Source organism: Brassica napus, chromosome C9 (genome assembly GCF_020379485.1).
Source record: "Brassica napus cultivar Da-Ae chromosome C9, Da-Ae, whole genome shotgun sequence".
NCBI classification, from domain to species: domain Eukaryota; kingdom Viridiplantae; phylum Streptophyta; class Magnoliopsida; order Brassicales; family Brassicaceae; genus Brassica; species Brassica napus.
The window spans coordinates 4,172,909-4,195,229 of NC_063452.1; the positions used below are offsets into that span (position 1 = coordinate 4,172,909).

A 22,321-nucleotide genomic window follows, 5' to 3' on the forward strand; every position below is an offset into this window, starting at 1 on the left:
TTAAATTTTACATATTTTAATTAGAATATTTTTAATATCTTTACCTTTTTAATTGAAATGCAACTCAATATATTTTTAACAATTATAACAAAATATTTAAAAAATATTTTAGAATTTGTTTGAAAAATATAAAAATTACATTTTAAATTAAAATTATCCTAAAATATGATAAGTTTTGATGTAAACGAAAACTCAAATTATGTCAAAAGTAACGATATTCAATGATAATAACAATTTTAATTGATTATTTTTTTAAAAAATACATTTACAAAAATATTGTTTGAAAGAAAATTCATTTATCTTTAAAATATAAAATGAAATATTATAATTAAATAATAAAAAATATAAATAAAAACCATAAATTTAGCAAATGACAACTGAGTTATATTATGCTAAAATTTTCTTTCTAACAATTTATCAAATGACAAATGAGTTATGAGCAAATAATACCATATAATTTTTAAAAAACAGCCATTCTTAAATATTTTTTGAATAAATAATTATTTTTAAATTTAATCAACTGAAAATAATATCCGTACAATTGTGTGAGTCAAATTCTAGTTTTATTGATGCATGTTATATATTAGTGCTGCATGTTTTAGGTAACATTTTAATGATGCACGTTTTAAAAAATCTCCATTATTAAAATTATACAAGTAAGGATAACTCATGAGTTTTTTTGGTTGATTAAATGACATTATGTCCAAATTTATTTAAGGATATTTCATTAAGGTAATTGAAAAAGACAAACAATAAAATAGGAAGTTTAAATTTATTTAAGCATATTTCATTAATGTAACTGAAAAAACAAGTAATAAATTATGCAGTTTTATTCATTTTAGGATATTTCATAAATGCAACTGAAAAAGACAAGAAAAAAAAAAGAATTTAATTAATGAAGTAATAATATTTTCAAATAGGTACTTTTCTTTTAATAATATAGATAGATGACACGAAACTAAAAAAAAGGTATAGATAGTATCCGCAGATTAGTTTGACAAGAGGGGGTTTATATTTGATTATATGAAAACTTTTGGGGTTAAAGAACAGATTCGAAAAACATACGGCGGCAAATTGTCAATAAACTGTGGACACAACGTAGAACTTTGAGAGACACATATTTTAATATTCGACTCCAAATTATAATTGTCTTTTCTATTTAAAAAAATCGATGAAGCAGAATCTCATAGGACGAAGGAAGAATCTCCGACACGGCGAAGGTACGCTTTCCGATAATCGAACATTAGTTTCTAAGTGAGCGAGATGCATTAGAAATGTTAAAACCTTTCCGTTCCCTTTCTCTGTGTAAAATTGCTGATCAGTGGCTTCCTCTCTTGTCTCTGTGTTGTTTGTGTTCGATTCTCACTCACTAAAGTTTCCAACTTTGCATGTGGGTTCTCTTAGATTCGAACTAATTCGAATTGGGTTTCTCTCCATATCTCTTATGATGTTGCTGTTTGATTTTGTGATGTCGAATTGCCTTCTCTGTGTACAGTTGTTGATCAGTGGCTTCCTCTCTTGTCTCTGTGTTGTTTGTGTTCGATGCCCACTAAAGTTTCCACCTTTGCATGTGGGTTCTCTCTGATTCGAACTAATTCGAATTGGGTTTATTGATTTAGATCAGTGATTATTATGGACTTTGTGACCTTTTAAATGAATATGAGGATGAGACAAGTTTATTTGCTGCAGCAAGAATTGACCACAAGTGAAGCTGCAAAGGATTTTAGATTGTGATGGGAGTTGTGTTTATTTCAAGCTCAGCTGCAAGATCTCCTCTCGGGTTAAGCACCGATCTTTTAACACACCGGTCCACACTCAAAAAGCTGCCATCCGTTGTTGCGTTCAAAGCAGATGAGTCCACCAACTCATCTTTGATCGTTCCTCCTGAACAAGAGAAGCAGAAGGAGAAGAGAGTTGTAACTAGGAGAAAGCCCCCTAAAGACCAAAACTCGGCTCCTTCGTGTTCCTTGGGAGTGGATTACAATGAAGCTGCTGCTAGACTAGAAAGCATTTACAAGCTTAGCCCTCCTGCAACATCCCTCGAGGAGGATGTTATCGATGCTTCTAAAGGGAAAGTTTCACGGAGGAGGAAGAGGAAAGAGAGTGACGGCGGCGAAGAGAAGAAAGTAGTTGTGAGGAGTAATGTGAAGAAGGAAAAGAGACTGAATCTTGATAAACGGATCGCGTTGAAGAGAAACATTCAAGAGAAACCAGTTATTGTCTCTGCGCAGAAGAAAGTAACAAAGAGGCAGCAAGAGGAGGAGAAGATCGAGAGGCTCGTGAGGGACTACTCAGCTTCTAATGATGTTGTCAGCTTGGACTGGAAGAAAATGAAGATGCCTCCTGTTCTTTCTTCCACAGAACATACTTGGTTGTTTAAGTTGATGCAACCTATGAAGGTACTCTTCTAACTTTGTTTAAATGTTCAAAAAGAATATATTGATATAACTTTTATATTCATACACTTATATTAGATATTTTAGTTTTTTTTTTGTGTCTAACTATAAAATTATTTTGATCTATAAAATTAGATATGGAAAAACAAATTAGACAAATTTATGGTTTTAGAATTTAAACTAATATTATTGTTTCTTTGTACCGAACAATTCTTCAGACGTTAAAAAAAAAAAACAAATTTAGATCAATTTGAACCGATTTAAAACGGTTTAAGCAGATTTAAATCGGATAAATCTTAACCGAGTTTTAGAACATTGTTAAATCTTAAGTATGGTTATTACAGATGCAATATAAGCTGACAATGTTTGGTTATAACATTGCAGGCTCTTCTTGAAGTGAAAGATGAACTGCAAAAGAGTCTGGGAAGAGAGCCTAGGGAAGCTGAAATAGCTGGAGAGATCAATATGAGCGTGGCTGAAGTGAAAATGAAAATCAAAGTTGGTAAAGCTGCAAGGAACAAACTTATTAAAGTGAGTCTCAAAAGATTTTAACTTTCTTACAAAAGCTAGTACTATATGGACATAACTCTTGTTCTCTTGCATTTGCAGCACAATCTCCGTCTTGTCCTGTTTGTCATGAACAAATACTTTCAAGATTTCACCAACGGACCAAAGTTCCAAGACCTCTGTCAAGCCGGTATGAGAGGGCTTATCACAGCTATTGACCGGTTTGAACCAAAAAGGAAGTTTCGTCTTTCCACTTATGGTTTGTTTTGGATTAGACACGCCATCATACGGTCTATGACAACCTCAAACTTCACTCGTGTCCCATTTGGACTTGAATCGGTACGTTACACACTCTTTTAGGTAGTACTAGATTGTTTTTGCAGGGACCTTACATGTTGATTCCATTCAGGTTAGAGTGGAGATCTATAAAGCAAAGATGGAGCTATTGTTCGAGCTGGGAAGACTACCTACAGACGAAGAGGTTGTTGAGAGACTCAAGATATCACCTGAGAGGTACCATGAAGTGTTGAGAGCCGCGAAACCGGTTTACTCGCTGAACACAAAACATTCGGTTACTCAAGAAGAGTTCATCAATGGAATCACAGATGTTGATGGTGTAGGAGCTGATAACAGGAGACAACCTGCTCTTCTCAGGCTAGCTCTTGACGATGTGGTAAGTTTCAACCCTTCATCTCCTTAGACAATCATCAGGAGTTAAATTAGTTTTGGCCTAATGTTTTTAAAACCGGTTCAAAAGTTAAACCGGATAATTATTTGGTTCACGGTTCAATATGGTTCGACCGGTTGAACCTGGTTCACAAATTTTATATATAAACTAATTTTAACATATAGATTTTAAAATAATCTTAGTCAATACGATATATAATTAGAATATGAATAAATATCAAATATAAAACATTATAAATATTAACTAGTGTCTTTGTTCTTTCTGTTCATGAATTTTTGATAATTCTGATGGTTTTTATCCGGTTCAGTAATTTTAAGACCCAACCCGGCTATGTGATTGGTTCATGGTTGAATTTTTTTTCTTTTCATGGTAGAACTTGGTCCGACCATTGGGTCAGTCCGATTCTAAAAACACTGGTTTTGGGTTAATAAGCATCATTGATCACGTTTTATTCTTCAGCTGGATTCATTGAAGCCTAAAGAGAGTCTTGTTATCCGACAAAGATACGGTCTTGATGGGAAAGGAGACAGGACACTAGGAGAGATAGCTGGAAATCTCAACATCTCCAGAGAAATGGTGAGGAAACATGAAGTCAAGGCCTTGATGAAGCTCAAGCATCAAGCTCGTGTTGATTACCTCCGTCAATACATCATCTGAAACCAAACCGAACTGAACCAGCCCACTCAACCATTTGAACGTGTACTTGGTATGGTTTCCTATTTCAAACCGTCTTATAACGTTGGTATAGTTTGTGTATATGTTAATCAGAGTTACTTATAGCTGCGTAAATTTGATCCGTGAATAGTAAATGTTGTATTATATCATTGTCCTAAACAGATACCAAAAAGTTATACATGTAAAGTCTGAGACTTGGTATACAATATTTACAAAACCGAACCGGTATTATCTGTTGTTTCCTTTTATTTGGAAGATATGTCGACCTAAGAGAGTGGAATCGACAGAACCGGTTTGTATAGTAATTTTATTCAAAAAAAATTGCAGGGAAAGCTGTGAAAGAAGCTCTAATTTTACCGGTTCTGAGATTGGTTAGATTGAAATTTGAATAGCTTAGAACCGGTTTTGAACATGCTGAAGATTCGTAGAAGAGTTTAGTCAACAGTAATTTGACACCGTTGATTTACAGAGCCTATACCACGCCAACGAACCGTAATACCTGTTGTTATACATGTAAAGTCTGAGACTTGGTATACACTATTTAAAAAAACCGAACCGGTATTACCTGTTGTTTCCCTTTATCTGGTAGATATTTTGACAGAACCGGTTTGTATAGTAGTTTTATTCAACAAAAATTTGCAGGAAAGCTGTGAAATAAGGTCTAATTTAATAAGTTCTGAGACCGGTACGATGAAATTTGAATAGCTTAGAACCGGGTTGAGCATGCTGAGAAGATTCGTAGAAGAGTTTAGTCGACAGTAATGTGACCGTTGATTTACAGAGTCTATAATACGGCAACGAACGAACGTTTTGGTCTTCGGCTCGTCAAATCGTAATAGTCATGCCGTATTCAAATTGATCATGAGTGGTTTTGAGGTCCATTTGATATAATATCCAAACACTATACATATAAAAAATGGAAGCTTGATATATATGTTTTTTTGTTCGAACGTGGAAGCTTGATATTATTCACAGTGTATTTTGTAATTACGAGTCACAGTAATTTCTTTTGTTATTTTTTATATATTAGATGAGAAATGTGCCTATAAATCAGTTTAATATATATACGTATTTGTTTCCTTAAGACTTTTTTTTCTACATAAAAGATTTATCAATGGATCACACTAGAATGGTCAAAAGCCAATATCATCACAAATTCTTAGTAGCAGTTTCATTGTTATTCTAATTATTCTCTGATGATGGTGATGTAGTTTAATGACCGTAATGTAAACGCGCCATGTATGTTTGTGTTTACGACTGCGCGGTAAGTAACGACTGTATTATTTGTTAGTTGAGTTAAAATTTGTATGTTCTGACGATGAGGTTTTACAAATAATAATTCATTAGTACTGGCAAGTTAGAAACAAGTTTTTCGGATCTTTCTTTCTAACTGATCTTGCAGAAGACGATGGTCCAATTAGAAAAGTCTTAAATGAATGTGATTGTGATTATAGGTTTGCTGATCGTGTTAACTGCGAATCTAGACGGTAAGAGCAGCTCCATCGGGGACTGTTTAGAGGGGTTCTATACCAAAAAAAAAAAAATGAAATGAAAAATGAAAGAAAGCGACAAAACCGGTTCTGTATTCGGTGGTTGTAGAAGCCGTAATAACCCCATACGTGGCAATATGATATTGGCTCGAGGAAAGGTTGTCTTTTCTCTTCACTCTCGCAATCGATCCGTCTCTCTCTTTTCTTCGATATTGTCGATGACTTCTCTCCATCGGGGATCGCCGATCTTGGCCGCTCGCAATCGAACCGTCTCTCTTGCAATCGATCCGTCTCTCTTGCAATCGATCCGTCTCTCGCAATCGATCCGTCTCTCTCGTTCTTGGCCGCTTCTCTTTGCCGCTCTCTCTTCGTCTCTCTCTTCGTCGATTTCTCTCTTCGTCGCTCTCTCTTCGTCTGTTTCTCTCTTCGTCGATTTCTCACTTCGTCGATTTCTCTCTTCGTCCGTTTCTGTCTTCGTCATCGATGCTGTCAAAGGGAGATGATGTTTGATCCGTTCCTCTCTTCGCCGTTCTTCTCCTCTGGAGCCGTCCATGCAATCATCGTGAAGGTTATGTCTCTTTAATTTTTTTGTTCCAGTGAATTGTAATCCTTCGATTAGAATCGAATATGTTGTTTCGATTATGAGTTTTGACTCAGTTCATCTCCTCTCTTTGTCTCTCTCATTACATGGAGAGAGGAAGAACATAGGTTTGTGCAACAGTCAAGAAGAGGGATGCGATTGTGCGTTAACAGTCAGGAAGAGAGATGTTGAGATAGAAAAGGTTTGTGTTTCTGCAAACACTGAAAAATGACTTTCATATATTCCATTCCTATGAAATTGTCTGGTTTTGTTTCTGTGGGATAATTGTCGCTTAAGATTAAATAATGTGCTTGCAGATGTAAAATCAGATGGCAGAGTTGAGAAAGAAGATGGATTTGTTCAGTCTCGGCTTAAAAAATTAATGAGATTCATTGAACACAAGGTATCTCTGCCTCTTCCCCACAACCTTCATTTTTACTTTACTTCTTATAGTGATGATCTATTTATTATACTCATTTGTACTCTACTTATTACACTTAATCCTTGCAGGAAGTAGATATACCAAAGGAGCAGCAAGAAACGTACCAAAGTCCATGAAAGAGGATCAAACATCATCAAAGCTTTTAATGCGTGTAAGTATACAATCCTTTAATGCTTGTTAGACATTGATTAGCTTGGAATTAAATTGTCTTTAGTATCATTGCACTTGTTAGTTTGCGTAGAAGGATTAAGCTTTAGGTAGAAACATTAACTTTCTTGATAAACAATAACTTTGTTGGTTGGTTTAGTTTTAGTTAGAACATTGATTGCCATTAAGACCGAGCAACTCTTCCTCTCTTATTTAATTTCGTGAAACCAAGCAAGGTTTCATATCTCCTTCTCCTAAGTTATTTCATTTAATTTCCTCCTCCTTCTCCTTTGTTATTTCATTTCATTTCTCCTCTTCCTTCTCCTTTCATATCTCCTACGCTATGGATCCATTTACTCCAGTTTGTAGCTTTCAAAACCTGTTGAATAGTCAACAACCAAACAACTCCTTCTCCTATGTCCCGCGTGAAGCTAGTGTAGACTTCTCTTCGTCTGATGCCTCTGTCTTCGGCACACAATGGGCCGAAGATGCAGACGAAGATGAACACACCGTAGAGCAAGACGTAAGTGGTCACCAACTGAAGACATTGTTCTCATCAGTGCCTGGTTGAACACATCCAAAGACCCTGTGGTGGGTAATGAGCAGAAAGCCATTGCTTTTTGGAAACGAATTGCGGTCTATGTTGCATCGAGTCCAAAGCTTGCGGGACTGCAAAAGAGGGAGCCTAGTAACTGTAAACAAAGGTGGAGGAAGATCAACGAGGGTGTGTGTAAGTTCGTAGGGTGTAATGAAGCTGCCACAAAACAAAAATCCAGTGGCCAGTCTGAGAATTATGTGTTAAAAATGGCTCATGAAATTTTTTTCAACGATAACAAGGTCAAGTTTACTCTCAAGCATGCCTGGTTGGAGCTTCGCCATGATCAAAAATGGTGTGGAGCTCCTTCTACTAAAGATAAGGTAAGTTCAAAAAGAAGAAAGTTGGATGACCATACTGCACAATCATCGGCCTCTGTGGCAGGAGAGGATGAACCAAGACCTGTTGGTGTCAAAGCCGCAAAGGCCAAAAGTAAAAGCAAGGCTATAGGGGTTGAAGAGGCAGGGGAGTTTCAGAGCTTATGGGATATAAGGCAAAAGGACTTTGTCCTGAAGGCTACGCTGAACAAGCATAAATTGCTTGATAGCCTCATTGCCAAGACAGAGGCTCTCACTGAACCAGAAATCGCACTGAAAAACAAACTAATAAATGAGATGTTGTCAAGTTAGAATGGCTCTATGCTTAATCTCGAGTCTGTAGCTTGTTGTTGTCTTGTTATGTATGATATTTCTCTTAATGGTTAATGCTTTCGGTTTCAGTCTTTGTTGTTGTTGTCTACATTGTTTCTGTCTTTAGGGTTAATGCATCTCGAGTCTGTATTATATGGGTATCGATGTATAATATTGGTTTCAGTTTATGATGTTACTCTACTCGCTTTTTATTATGTATAGCATCTCTGGTTTACCTTTCTCTGTATCTGTGATTAATGGTATGTTTGTGCTTAAGTTTTTGAAATAATTGCACTGAGACTTTTCGTGTGTTGCGTATACCTGGTATGTTTCAGTCACGTGTTGTGTTCTGTACTGAGACTTGTCTCGTGTTTTTGCAGGTGAAGCGAGAAGAGTTGTGTTTCCATGTGACAGAAGAAGCCAAGAAGAAACAGTTGTGTTTCCATGTGACGAAAAAGAAGACAAACGTGTGTTTCCATGTGACAGAAGAAGCCAAGCAGAAACAGTTGTGTTGCATGTGAAGTAGAAGAAGACAAACGTGTGGAATCGCAAGTTGTGTTTCATATTTTTTCTTTATAAATGTTGCCATTTCGCTTCCTGATTGCAAAAGAACAAGCAGTCTTTGTAAACCCTTTGCCATTTCTCTTCCAATACCAAACTGTCTTTATAAACAAACTGTCTTCCGATACCAAAATTTACAAACCCTTTGCCATTTGCTTTACCATTTTTTTTTTTTTTGTCTTATCATTGGTTTTACCTTACCGTTTTTTGTCTACATCATTTTCTCTAATGGCTTCTTCTTCTGATAATTTTGAAGCCATGATGGATGAAAGATTGGATCAAATTTTTGATCAACAATTCGAAAATCTTCTCATTCATAATGAAGATCGCCAAGAAGCACCAAGGTCCAAAAAGAAACGAGCCTACATAGAAAGACAACGAGAGCAAGGACACATGCAGCTATGGAACGATTATTTCAATGAAGATGCAACATATCCTTCTCACATGTTTCGACGCCGTTTTCGAATGAACAAGCTCTTGTTCATGCGTATTGTTGATCGTCTCTCCGCATAAATCCCATACTTTCAACAAAGAAGAGATGCTACTGGAAGGTTCGGTCACTCTCCTTTACAAAAAGCAACGGCAGCAATTCGTATCATGGCATATGGTTGCCCAGCTGATGCGGTCGACGAATATCTCTGACTTGGTGAGACCACCGCGCTTTTATGCTTGGAACATTTTGTTCAAGGAGTCATTAATTTATTTGGAGATGAGTATCTAAGAAGACCCACGCCAGAAGATCTTCAACGACTACTCGATATTGGAGAGATACGCGGATTTCCCGGCATGATAGGAAGCATTGATTGTATGCATTGGGAGTGGAAGAATTGTCCGACCGCATGGAAAGGTCAATATACACGTGGATCAGGAAAGCCAACAATTGTTTTAGAGGCTGTAGCTTCACAAGATCTCTGGATATGGCATGCGTTTTCGGACCTCCAGGTACATTAAATGATATCAATGTTCTTGATCGATCACCCGTTTTTGATGATATATTTCAAAGTCGAGCTCCAAAGGTGAATTACATTGTCAACGGACACGAGTACCATTTGGCTTACTATCTAACAGATGGTATTTATCCAAAATGAGCTACTTTTTTCCAATCTATTTCACTTCCACAAGGTCCGAAAGCATCTTTATTCGCTAAACAACAAGAATCGGTACGTAAAGATGTCGAGCGTGCTTTCGGGGTCTTGCAATCTCGATTTGCCATAGTAAAAAATCTTGCTCTTTTCTGGGATAAAATAAAGATTGGAAAGATAATGAGAGCATGTATCATTATGCATAATATGATAGTAGAAGACGAACGAGATGAGTACACTCAGTTTGATGGATCAGTTTTCCAACAACCGGAATCAAACCGAAGTTCACAAGTGGATTTCGACTTTTTAGCAGATATGCCTTCAAATCTTGGGAATATGATGAGCATTCGGAATCGAGTCCGTGATCCCAAAATACATTACCAATTGAAAGCTGATTTGGTTGAGAACATCTGGCAAAAATTTGGAACACCCGATTTTGACTAATCGGTTTTTTTCTTGTTTATGATTTGTATTTCTATTTTCAATATGTTTTTATGTCATTTTTATTAAAACCTTATATATACTTTTATTTTAAATCATTCTAATTGAAAAAAAATAAGAATCCTATGGGGTTCTCCCATTGAAGGAGAAAAAAAAAATTCCTCTGACCAAGGTTCTTAAGGAAACAAATCACATTTTTTACTCTTAAAAGAACCCATTAGGGTTCTCATGGATGGAGATGGTCTAAGTGCTTTATATTGTGTTGTAGTACTTTCATAATTTTTGCGATTTAGGAGTCCACTTCCAAGTCTCAGTCAATGGGAAAAGTTTAGGTAATCAAATATGGAATAGGTTCGACTTGTTTTTCTCTTTGTCATTTCTAGAGGTATTTCTATACATAGTGCTACATTACACTCTTACATAGTAACCATTTACAATATCTTGTATATTAATTGAGAAACATTACAACCTTTAAGTGTAGTCACGTGTTATCACCAGAATGAAATTCAGAATCTTTAGAAAATATGTTAGTCCAATTAAGTATATATTATAATTTTCATTAAATTAATCATAAAATTAATTAAAGTGTACAATTACTATTTTTTTTATTTCCTTAAATAAAAGCTACGAAATTACCAAATATGACTAATATATATATATATATATATATATATATGACAATTAATGATTCTAATAATAAAGATTTGATAACAATTTATACCCCATCCATTTTTTTGTTTAATTTTATATTATTAAAATAAATTAAACAATCAAATTAGCTATAAAATTAAAATATATATTTTTTCGTATATGTTATATTTTAAATTTTTAAAAACGACAAAATTACTAACACTATTAAAATTATTATGCTAAAAATTAATGATCAATGGTTTAACATCCCCTATATATTAATAGGGAAACATTTAAAAAGTTTAGAACCTGTAGTTTGTACTAATTAAGAAAGTATCATGCTGGGTTGTCACGTAACTGGAATGTTAATTTGTTTATGTGGCGGCTTGAAAATCAATTGATAATTTTGTTAGTCCAAAATTAAATTGCTAGAGAATGTTATATTATATAGTATGTCCATTATGGACCATTCATTTATCAAATTGAAATTTATTATATATTATTTCCTTAAATAAAACATACGTAAGTACCTAATGTGATTATGATATATATAGTAATTAATGATTTTAAATAATGAATATTTGCTAATATCTGTATATTTTCTATCATTTTTGTTTAATTTTTTATTATTAAAATAAATTACACAATTACATTAATCATATATTAAAAAATTTAGATTTTTTTTTGTATATGTTGTATTTTGAATTTTTCAAAACGAGTATAAATTAATAAAACTACTAAAAGTGGTACATAAACTTATGTGATCAATGTTTAATTTTTTTTATAATAAGATACAATGATAATAAAATCATATGAACAAATAATTTTATTTTAATAGGTGTTTATGTTAATATATATATATATATATAATTCATATCATTTAAATTTAATTATAAATCATATACTATAGATAAGATTGATTGTTTTGATTTATTTATTCTAAAATGATTGCGAATATACAAGAGCGGTCATTTGATTTATATATGCAAGCCAATTTATTAAATAATAGTAACTGATTTCTTAGTTATTAAATATATAATTATTATTTTATTATTTCATAATATGCACAAAAATATAAAATAAGTAATAAATATAAAATATTTATTCTGCACAAGGTGCAGATCTTAACCTAAATATGTATCTTTTTAATAATTTTGAATCTTAAATATTTTCTAAATCTCAGGCCAAAATAAAAGAAAAAAATGAGAATAAACTCAAAAATTAATATTTATATCGAGCAAATAACCAAAATGACACAAAAATGAGAAAAGTATCAAAGATAAATAGGATTGGCACGTGAACGTAAACTTCTCATAACCATAATTAACTTTTAAATTACTAAATCATGATATATAACCGAGCTGACATAGTTTCATTGTAACCAAATAGTAGACATGAGATTCTTCGGCCTAAACGTTAGGTTTTTATCTGATAAATAATTGTTTAACCTAAAATATTTTTAAAAATGAGAACAGTTCATTAGTAAACTAACAAATTTTTTTTTTAAAATATTGTTTAAGAGCCAAAAATATTAATTCGATCAATAATATAAATTTCATTTTCCATACGATATTTTTTAAATAATTTTCATATAAATTTACCTTGCGCAAGACACATGTATTATCCTAGTTTATTATTATATGAGTAACTAATTTAAATCAATTAATGAGTTTTGTGGAATAAGATACGATATATTAGATCTTCTTCTGGATTTCGAATGCAGGACTACCCTTGTAGTTAGTATTAGTAATGGACCTCATGGTCGTGTCACCATTTTTTTTCTGTCACCATTTAATTTCAAACATTACCTTAAATGGTAAAATTACGTAAGTTACTAAGCGGATGGGTTTCTATTACAGCAAAATTATTTTTAAAAAATAAATTATGTTCATGGTAATAATTAAGATTATGTGCCTAATATAAAACCAGATCGTAAGGCAAATCCAAAAACCAAAAAAGGATCGAGAAGCATAGAACTGGTCAGCAGGTTGGACTTTCCAAATTATTGACCAAAGACCAGTCACACCTCTCCATTACATTACTCCTACATCAGTTTTCCTCGTTCTTCAGTCAAAAAGTCAAACTCTATCTCTCTCACACAATCGTCTTTATATTCCCCTCTTTCAAATATATCTACAAGCCATGCACAATACACATATAACCTTTCATAATATTTTGTACCGCGTTTAATCCATATTTTTCACTTTTTTAACGTAATGGAGAGGAATAGTAATGGTAGAGAGTGGGAGAAGATGAAGAAAGAGCTCAACGAACTGATGACAGAAGGTAGAGACTATGCTCACCAGCTCAAGTCTCAGCTTGGCTCTACTTCATCTCAAGAATCACGTGAACATTTGGCCAAGAAGATTCTTGAATCTTACCACAAGTCTCTTACCATTATGAATTACTCCGGCGAACTCGACCAAGTCTCTCCCCATTCCCACGGTACAGGGAGCCCCAAGAGCGATGATTCTGATCATCAAGAACCACATATCATCCAAAGGTATATCCATATATATGTATAAACTATACATAATGTATGGTTTCATTTCTCAACATGTATTATGCGGATTTGAATTTGAAAAAGACATAACTAGGATACTATAGCTAGAGTAAACCGTTAATTACATGTCTTGTTCTAATGTGCTTTTTTATTTATATATTGTTTTTCATAAACTTACAATTGTTTGAAAATGTGAATTTTTAAATGACATCAAGTTCGAAGAAGTCAATGCTAAGGTGGACCCGAAAAGTCAGAATTGCCCCTGGAGTTGTGATTGACAGAGCGCTTGATGATGGGTTCAGTTGGAGAAAGTACGGCCAGAAGGATATCCTCGGAGCCAAGTTTCCCAGGTTAGTCTCGTAATTACCTCTGGAATTATTTTTTTTTTCCCGGCTTAGACTATCTTCAATCAATTTATATATATTTTTTAAAAAGAAATTATTATAAAAATGGTTTGACAGAAATATGATTCGTTATATATTTTTTAAGAAATATAAAAAATCAGTCATAAATGTAAAAAGACTTTCTATAAATAGAGTTTCCTCCATTTCTTTTAAAAAATATAGATATGGACTGGGGATGATCATTAGTCATTCGTTTAACATCCACGCGCAAATATCATGTCCAAAAATATGACAGAAACATTGTATAAAACAAGTACCAAACTTTCAATATCTTACGAGAAAAAGAAAATATATTTTTGGTACAGGGGATACCATAGATGCACGTATAGAAAAGCTCAAGGATGCGAAGCCACCAAACAAGTACAGAGATCCAACGAAGATCCGATGCTTTTTGAGATTATTTACCGAGGTATACATTCTTGCTCCCAAGCGTCAAATGTTGGTTCAATCATTCCGGTACAAGTTCTTGAACCAAACCAGACACAAGAACAAGAAAATCTTGAGATCGCGAAGGCAAGTCTAGACACTGGTCATCACAACTACAATCATCAAGCACATTTGCATCAAACTCTTAACTATCCTTTGCCCTCTACCCTAAATCTAGAGAGTAACAATGTGATGCTTCAAGAGAAGGATCACAACATTGGTTTCCTCGGATCTACGAGTTATAGTGATGCCAACTACAATTTTCTGGCTTCTCACGATGCTGGCTCTGCTTCTCACTCTACATCAAACTCTCCGTCCACCGTCGGTTTGGAGTCTCCGTTTGAAAACTTTGGTCCAAGTCATCCATTCGGAGGTTTTGGAGGGTTCTACTCTTAATTCATCACTAAAAGATGGAATGAAACTTTACATAATCTCTACATTAAAGATGAATAGTTATTCATAGTAGCTAATCAATATCCAATTCAGTAATCCTACTTAATTTCCCAATTAATCATCACGTGTTTTGTTTTTTTCGTTTTGTTTAAATAAGCTTTACAGTGGAACTGATAATTGTTTGAGTTTTAATCAGTTTTAATTATTAAATTTGATGTTATAAAGAATAACATTTTAAGTTTCTGAATATGGGAATGAAGAAAAAGTAAATCGATCGATGAAATATATTTCCAAAAGTTGAACGCACATCGACTTTATAGAAATGAACTTCAAAATTGTATACTCCAAAAATAAGAAAACCTCGTTAATTTCTCTACCACATATAAATCTTTTCTGGTCTCTATTTAATTATAATCAAAACGAGAAAATATAATTAAACTAAATAGAGACCAATATTAAAATGATAGAAGGATCAATGGATGAGATAAGTAAGGACCAATGCCACCAACATAAGGAGATATGCTATGCCTTGGTCTATTGTTGTTCCTGCAATATTGTGGTCCAAAATTAACCATCCGAGATAAATATAGTATTTGCAATATTTGTGGGAGAAACTGAAGAAAAGAGAGTTCTATAATTGTATATTTATTGTAGTTCATACGCGTTTTTTTCTACTTAAACCATTTTGAGAGCATAAATATTTTTGAGAACTTTAGTATATACATACTGTACAATTTTCAACTTACCATCGCTTGTCGGAGCTGGAGCAGGAGCTGCTGATTGAGCATGTGCCATTGACAACAAAATAGAGGAAACTACAGCTAGGATTGTAAGAACTCCGAAGAAAAGCCTTGAAACCGACATTTTGAAGTTTATGTTTCCTCCCTTTCCCTCTTCACCTTAATTACTTTGATATATAAGAAATTATATATTCAGCTATATAATATCTTTTTGCTGTTATCAAAGGTTCTCCCCTCTCTTAATTTCTAGAGAGGGAAGAACAAGGGAGAGATAAAAAGGAAGGAAAGGAAAAGTTAATGAGAACTCTAGGCAGAACGATGTAAAGAGGTAATGGGATTCATGGGAGCTTCTTTTGGCATTTTATTGAACAATTATTTTCTACTTTATGGACTACCCTCATCTCTCGGGAAAACTCATTTTTGCTCCACAATTATTGATGCTTAATTTTCATAATAAACCGTTTTTGGAATTGGAAACTCAAACTTGTGAATGTGAAAAAGCTTCTATTATTTGAATTACGTTGGAATACTAAAAATGTATCAACACTCACAAATTTTTGTTTGGTCCAGAAGAGAGGTGAGTCTGTTTTCCAGCTGATTGTGTCCTTACAATATTCACTAATTATTAGAATCCATTTGTTGTCGTTTTATATTTGTTTTCAGTAATGTCCTTGATTCGAGCTTATACTAATTTTCAAAGTTATAACTTCATGTCAGTGCGCAATGTAATAAAATATGACCGCCGGAAATATAAATCATATATAATCGAGTTTACACACTACCAATTATAGTTTTCGTTTTTATTGTACATGCAATGTATTACATACCTCCATAAAATTTTAGTCGTTTCAAGATTTAATTGAAGTCATATATCACGTTGTTTTCTTCAAAAAAAAAAAAAAATTCTCAATTCTTTCACAAGTTTTAGTATAATCGAAAATAGTTTAATTTAAAATTTGGTAATATTTTTAAAGGTAAAAAACTGGAACTGAAAATTAGGCTAAAATCCGTAAAAGTAAATTTCCACAATTTACTAATTATTATTCCCTCTCAATCTCTTCCAATATCTCAACCACCTTCGCTATCTCCGGTCTCTTCGCTGGAACCCTATTCGTACAAAGCTGCACTAAGTCTATCATCTGAAGCAACTTTGCTTCAATGTTGGGAGTCTTCACAAGCTCCAAATCAAACACTTCACCTGTCCATTGTTCTGCCAAAACCCTATTCATCCATACCACCAGTTCTATGTCCTCCTTTTTGTCATCCATACTCGACCTTCCACTAAGAGTTTCCAACATCAAGATTCCAAAACCATATATGTCTGATTCAGGCGTCGATCTCCTTGTGTCGTATGCTTCAGGGGCACGGTAACGTAGTTCCGTTCTGGCTGATGAATCTGCTCTGATGACCGGGTTGGTCAAGAGAGCTAAACCGGTTTCTGATATACATCCATATCTTTTGGAGTTCAAGAAGACATTAGAAGATTTGATGTTGCCATGTGCGAGCTTGTGTTGTGTGTGTAAGTGAGCTAATCCTTTTGCTAATCCGATCAGGAATCTCAACCGCGTTTCCCAGTCCAACGGAACGTGGTCCTCTTTGCCATTCTTGCCTGCCGAAAAAAAAAAAAAACACATTCTTTAGATGGAAGAAACCAACATGATCAATATCATCAAGTATTGGCACATTTACCCAAAACGAAGAACCGAACCAAAAAAAATGTTCGGCTCGGGTTTGAATACTATAAATTATCTAAACGGGTCTTATATTTTTCAAGTCAGAAAATTAAATAAGAACCGAGAACCAACACGTACCCGAATATTTTAAAATGGTTTATATATTTAAAAATATTAATTTAAATTAAGTAAATATCTTATATTTAAAATATAATTTATATATACACATGAAAATAGTTATACTATATAATTTTAAAATAATCAAATATCCTTAAAATACTATTATGATATTTATAAACACTAAACATACCATGAAGAAGAACAGAGAGACTTCCGGTAGGATAGTAATCATAGACCATAAGCTTCTCTTCCTTGGAACACACGTAAGCTCTCAAAGGAGCAACGTTCTCATGCCTAATGTTTCCAACGATCTCCATCTGATGTTTGAAATCCTTTCTCGATACCGACACATCCTTAAACCTCTTAACCGCGATGACCTTGGCATCTCCAAGAACAGCTTTGTAGGTCATCCCAAAAGTGCCTTTCCCTAGAAACTCAGCCGAAGATGTCAACAAGTCTTCCAAATTAAAAGCAAGATTGTTTCCTTCAAAGAATACTATTTTGTTAAATTCACTCTTCTCCTCCATATCTTCTATGTTCATCTCTTTTCTTGATTTAGAAACTTCCTTTTCACTTGGTAGGGTTTCTGGATTTGCCTTAGCCGGTGTAAGCGTCTCTGGTTTGGTTTCTTGTCTCTTCTTTCTCTTCACGTAGCAAATGATGATCAAAACCGCAATTACAAAGAATATCAAGAAGCAACCGGTTATTACTATCCCTAGTATAGCTGGCTCTGAGATGTAGATCCCGTGTTTGTCTTCTTCTTGTTCTTTCTCTTTCTGCGCCGGTGAACCAACCGGAGGAGAGGTGTCGTCGTAAGTTAAGTTGTTGCCGGAAAAAGATGAGTGTCCGAATCTTTTCAAAGACTTTGGTACTGATCCAGTGAGGTTGTTGTTGGATACGTTAAGTCTGCGTAGACCGGGGAGGTTAAGATCCGGAATCTCACCGGAGAATTCATTTTCAGCCAAGTTTAGCGACAAGAGTCCGGTCAGGTTTGCTAGACCCGAGGGGATGCTACCGTTAAATCGGTTACCAAAAAGGTCAAGAACGGTGAGGTTCATGCACGTGGTGTAGTCAGAGGGTAATGGACCGGAGAACTTGTTGTTGCTTAGGGTAATAGCTTTTAGTTTCTTGAGCTGCAAGAAATCAATTGGGAAAGGGCCACGTAAGCCGTTGGATCGGAGACTTAGAATCTCAAGCTCCGATAGACGGCTGATGGTTCCAGGAGGAAGAGTTCCGAGAAGACTCGCTCCTGGCAAGTGAAGGGCGGTGACACGTGTGTTGTCTCTGTTGCACGTGACGCCTGACCACGTGGCGCATATTGGGCTGCTTGCGTTCCACGCTAGAGACCGTGGGTGAGTGATGTTGTTGAGGAAGTCAAGAAGGGCTTGTCTGTCTCCGGCGAGGTCCCCGTTGACGGGAGAAAGCAGGGACGGTGATGCAAAGATGAGAAGTAACACAGAGTAGAAGATGGAAAGTCTTCTACTCATCTTATTATTTTACTTTTTAGTCAAAAATTTATGTGGTTACGTGATATAGACTTGGTTAAACCTGCATTAGTATTTTTACTTATGGAAGTTAGAGATGCAAAAAACGTTAATCAATTATATTATTTGATGAGGAATATAAATTCCAACCATTTTACAAAGACATTCCTACATTCCACAGTATCATTTTAACAACTATTTTTATCTGTCTAATCAGGTCCGTGAACTCAGCCTGACATGATTTCAAATAAAAAAACTACGCTTATTCATGGCTAAAATGACATTTTATTAAAAAAAAACTACGCTTATTCATGGCTAGCCAGATTAATACGCCAAGCAGATTCTTCAGACAAAACTGAAAATAAATAAACAACTTACAGTTTCAAAGACGGATCTTAACAAGTACTGCTGAAAAGACTTAGTTTGGAATTGAGAGGACAGAATGTAAAGATAGTTATGAGAGAGCAGAGACGAGAGAAAGAGAAAGAACACAGAGGTTTGGAATGCAAAACTGTTGGCAAGGGAAGCTACTTGAAGGAAGTCATAAAAGAAAACATGGTTTAGGAAAGTCAAACCGGTTATGAGTGAGTACACAATAATTGGTTAATTACATACCGGTAATACACAAACGCTAATAGACGTCTAATTTTGGCATATTCCCGGTTCAATGTGCTACAATCTTGCAGATAAAAGATTAGAAAGTTGATTTTTAAAAAATACAATTAGTTGGGGCGTGATGGTGACAGATTGGTGATGATGGGGCTGGAGGATTGTGATAACTTACCAATCAATAAAGGGAATATGTGCTGTTAATTAATTTATCTTTGTTATTTTGATTAACATAAACCCCCTCATATTTTCAGCTTTGCACCTTATTTCCCCCAATCTTTGTGAACCCAAACAATGCATATAATTTAAGTTATGTATTGAATTACATTATTCGCAATTCTTACAAGACAACAATTTCGACAAAAAATGTGTGTTTTAGTCATTTTTGGCGGATTTAAGAGAAAATTATTGATTTTCATATATATGCAAGTTTAACACATAAAGGTTTCTAAATATTGCCATGCTTTCCAATTAAAAATTAAGAGTAAAAAAAGAATTTTTTTTTAAGGTAAGGGACCTTTTCGTTATATAAGCCTATAGATATGCGTTTATTGGAAGTCTATATGCATGCACATGCACCTGCATGGATAACTTGTATTTCTAGTGATTAATAACCAATTAAATAATATTGTATGTGTATTTGGCAATGTAACTTCACATGATCTACGAGCATCTTATAATCATTGACGTAAAGTTCTGGCGTTGATTAATTATTGTTGATATATGTTACTATTATATGGTGTTTGGTGTGCATATATTATTTTCGTGACATGTGCAGCCAAGGAGCGATGACTACCTAGACAAACGGGGATTATCTTTGCGATATTAAATTTATTCTCTCCATTACGGTCCAAGTTTTTAGTTTTTTTTTAAAAATATATTTCCAATTGCTTAGTAATGACCATCTACTAGTCTTACTGTTTAAATAAGCTAAAACTTTATCTAGCTTATATACAACATTGAATAATCAAACCTCGAATGGAACGTGACAAGAGAGTGGTTGCTAGTATAGGTGATGTTCGAGATTTAAAAATCATTGTAAACTTCGCTACAACCTTCACCAACATTATTCATACAGTATGAATCATGATTACTGTATGAATAATGTTGGTGAAGGTTGTAGCGAAGTTTACAATGATTTTTAAATCTCGAACATCACCTATACTAGCAACCACTCTCTTGTTACTAAGTGCATTACTCCACGTAGATAGTTCACAACACCGTCTGTTTACAGCTTTTTGAATAATGCTTTGCACAATCCGAAAGTAAGCAGGTTGTCGATGTAAAAAAGTGATGAATTAACGACGAGGTTTTAATCAAAACCGTAATTTACAATGTATCTTTTTGTAACCTTTGACCGAATACCAGCTTTTTACTATTTGTTTTACACTTTTAGGGTTTCTAAAATCTCTATGGGATCGGAGTAGAACATAATAGAAAGTTAATTACAGCTATTTTATCGACCAGTTATTGGATTCAATTTAGTTACACCTTTGACCGAGTTAGATCATCTGGGGGCTGTCAGGTCACTAGTTAGAGCATCATTATCGTTAAACTCTTTAAAGGTTCTCTTATTTAATTTTTTTTATTGTTTTTAAAGTGTAAAAGTGAGTTAGGAGACTTATAAAGAGATTTGAACATTTATGTAGTTTATTGCAAGTCTCTTAATTATGGTTCTTAAAAAAAATTTATAAAACATTTTCAACACAAGTTTGTTTTTAGAGATCATAGTTGTTGTTACTCACCCATGTACACAAAATAATCTAGGAACACAGGTAAATGTATACATAAAAGTAGATGGAATCATCATTTGCTTATATATATATATTATAACTTTGTTTGTAGACATCATTACATATATTTAGCTTTTGAAGGTTATGTATATGTCACAACACGAGACAAACACACACAACATCTATCTATCTAGGGAAGCAAGAAATGGTACTTACAAGATGGGCAAGCACTTCACAATCACTCCCAGTATGGTACTTGTGAGACTTCAGACTTTCACTCTGCTATTGGGAACGCATCGATGCTCCTTAGAGCCTGTTTCACACCCATCCTAGCAGATTCCCTCAAATACCAATACTTGAAAAACTAAAATTCAAAGAACAACATCATTTGAATTACGGTGGTTACATAAATAAATAAAAAGGAGAGAAACCCATACGAGCAATCAAATAGATAGAAAACACATCAATGAAGTTAAAATTCAAATACTATTTTACATCATCTCTCTACTGAGTTTCATAGGAAATATGAAACATAAGATCATTCACTGGTATTCTTAGGACTAACCATAGCAGTTACAAGGATCTAGATTTAGTAGTACGGTACTGCTATCAAATCCGTGAAGAGCACCACATGACTTGACTCTTTCCTCACCAGCGGCGTCACGCAACTGCTCATGATTCTATCTTCCGAGAAGCTAACCTACACGTTTCCAAATTACAATGACTGATCATAAAGAGTTATTGATTCTATGTCAACGTGTAAGAAGAAGAAACATTCACTTTTACGGGAAGCCTCTCGATTCAGAGCAAATGTGTCTTTGATTCTCTCGACAGAAACGTCGGTGATCAATCCACACCGCATCGTTAAGCTTCTTGCTCCGTCCGTCGTCGTGGCAGAGCAAGAAACGCTGCTTTGTTTTAGCGGTTGGTAATCTCGAACAGCCTAGACGATTGATTGCTTACGGAACCATTCATCCTTCCTGTAAAAAACATTACAAAATTGATTACTTTACTGATCGATTCAATAATCAATTGGATGATTTTTGATTTCTCTACACCAATCTACACATATACTTTTGAGGATTTTTACTCCGAAGCAGTATATGAGATCATTGAGAGTGAGAAGACTACATCAATCTTTCTCTATCAAACTTCACAAGGGTGAGCCAATTCATATAAACAAAAAAAAGCACAAAACTTTCAGCATCAAATGATTGGACCAGAAACAGAGGATAACAGAGTAACCAATTACTATCTTCTTCGTTCTCATGAGCTAACTGAGAGAGAGAAATCAAATTGTAATGACTCAAACTCACCATCTCCACCTCTTTCCCCAACCCCACCATCTCCACCTTTTATTCCACCATCTCCAC

At 34.4% G+C, this 22,321-nt stretch overlaps 4 protein-coding genes and 1 long non-coding RNA gene across 6 annotated transcripts; 3 read left to right on the forward strand and 2 right to left on the reverse strand.

The window, feature by feature from the left end:
* The first annotated feature begins 1,053 nt into the window (after positions 1-1,053).
* Positions 1,054-4,514, forward strand: LOC106428449 (RNA polymerase sigma factor sigE, chloroplastic/mitochondrial). 2 transcript variants are annotated; one of them, XM_048769757.1, is made up of 7 exons: positions 1,179-1,220; positions 1,496-1,570; positions 1,690-2,399; positions 2,781-2,927; positions 3,006-3,242; positions 3,313-3,576; positions 4,051-4,514. In XM_048769757.1, exons 3-7 carry the CDS (start codon positions 1,734-1,736, stop codon positions 4,246-4,248), a joined length of 1,512 nt encoding a protein of 503 aa, XP_048625714.1. In that variant the 5' UTR covers positions 1,179-1,220; positions 1,496-1,570; positions 1,690-1,733; the 3' UTR covers positions 4,249-4,514. The 2 variants fall into 2 exon arrangements, with proteins under 2 accessions (XP_013724655.1, XP_048625714.1); XM_013869201.3 differs by lacking the exon at positions 1,496-1,570 and having other exon boundaries at positions 1,054-1,220.
* A 1,410-nt stretch (positions 4,515-5,924) lies between these two features.
* On the forward strand, positions 5,925-8,824 carry LOC106428418. The gene is made up of 4 exons (XR_002661274.2): positions 5,925-6,538; positions 6,654-6,739; positions 6,847-6,929; positions 8,530-8,824. It is a non-coding gene; the product is annotated as an uncharacterized LOC106428418 (long non-coding RNA).
* A 3,844-nt stretch (positions 8,825-12,668) lies between these two features.
* On the forward strand, positions 12,669-14,836 carry LOC106428392 (probable WRKY transcription factor 30). The gene is made up of 3 exons (XM_013869145.3): positions 12,669-13,366; positions 13,582-13,716; positions 14,076-14,836. The coding sequence occupies exons 1-3, from the start codon at positions 13,080-13,082 to the stop codon at positions 14,590-14,592; spliced, it is 939 nt and encodes a 312-aa protein (XP_013724599.1). The 5' UTR covers positions 12,669-13,079; the 3' UTR covers positions 14,593-14,836.
* An 8-nt stretch (positions 14,837-14,844) lies between these two features.
* Positions 14,845-16,073, reverse strand: LOC106428393 (arabinogalactan protein 41). Its single transcript, XM_013869146.3, has 2 exons — positions 15,336-16,073; positions 14,845-15,135 (listed from the first exon to the last, which is right to left on the reverse strand). Exons 1-2 carry the CDS (start codon positions 15,451-15,453, stop codon positions 15,062-15,064), a joined length of 192 nt encoding a protein of 63 aa, XP_013724600.1. The 5' UTR covers positions 15,454-16,073; the 3' UTR covers positions 14,845-15,061.
* A 178-nt stretch (positions 16,074-16,251) lies between these two features.
* On the reverse strand, positions 16,252-19,137 carry LOC106428437 (inactive leucine-rich repeat receptor-like serine/threonine-protein kinase At5g24100). Its single transcript, XM_013869191.3, has 3 exons — positions 18,985-19,137; positions 17,313-18,670; positions 16,252-16,938 (listed from the first exon to the last, which is right to left on the reverse strand). The coding sequence occupies exons 2-3, from the start codon at positions 18,607-18,609 to the stop codon at positions 16,370-16,372; spliced, it is 1,866 nt and encodes a 621-aa protein (XP_013724645.1). The 5' UTR covers positions 18,610-18,670; positions 18,985-19,137; the 3' UTR covers positions 16,252-16,369.
* Positions 19,138-22,321: the final 3,184 nt, after the last annotated feature.

What these genes read in the sequence shown, in the direction of transcription:
- LOC106428437 (XM_013869191.3), bottom strand. Translation starts at nt 18,609, where the DNA reads ATGAGTAGAAGACTTTCCATCTTCTACTCTGTGTTACTTCTCATCTTT. An exon ending in TCTCTCTGTTCTTCTTCATG is followed by an intron (nt 16,939 to 17,312) that starts GTATGTTTAGTG and finishes TTTTTTCGGCAG; the next exon opens with GCAAGAATGGCAAAGAGGAC.
- LOC106428392 (XM_013869145.3), top strand. Translation starts at nt 13,080, where the DNA reads ATGGAGAGGAATAGTAATGGTAGAGAGTGGGAGAAGATGAAGAAAGAG. An exon ending in GAACCACATATCATCCAAAG is followed by an intron (nt 13,367 to 13,581) that starts GTATATCCATAT and finishes AATGACATCAAG; the next exon opens with TTCGAAGAAGTCAATGCTAA. An exon ending in CTCGGAGCCAAGTTTCCCAG is followed by an intron (nt 13,717 to 14,075) that starts GTTAGTCTCGTA and finishes TTTTTGGTACAG; the next exon opens with GGGATACCATAGATGCACGT.
- LOC106428393 (XM_013869146.3), bottom strand. Translation starts at nt 15,453, where the DNA reads ATGTCGGTTTCAAGGCTTTTCTTCGGAGTTCTTACAATCCTAGCTGTA. An exon ending in TCCAGCTCCGACAAGCGATG is followed by an intron (nt 15,136 to 15,335) that starts GTAAGTTGAAAA and finishes ACAATATTGCAG; the next exon opens with GAACAACAATAGACCAAGGC.
- LOC106428449 (XM_013869201.3), top strand. Translation starts at nt 1,734, where the DNA reads ATGGGAGTTGTGTTTATTTCAAGCTCAGCTGCAAGATCTCCTCTCGGG. An exon ending in AGTTGATGCAACCTATGAAG is followed by an intron (nt 2,400 to 2,780) that starts GTACTCTTCTAA and finishes ATAACATTGCAG; the next exon opens with GCTCTTCTTGAAGTGAAAGA. An exon ending in TCCCATTTGGACTTGAATCG is followed by an intron (nt 3,243 to 3,312) that starts GTACGTTACACA and finishes GATTCCATTCAG; the next exon opens with GTTAGAGTGGAGATCTATAA.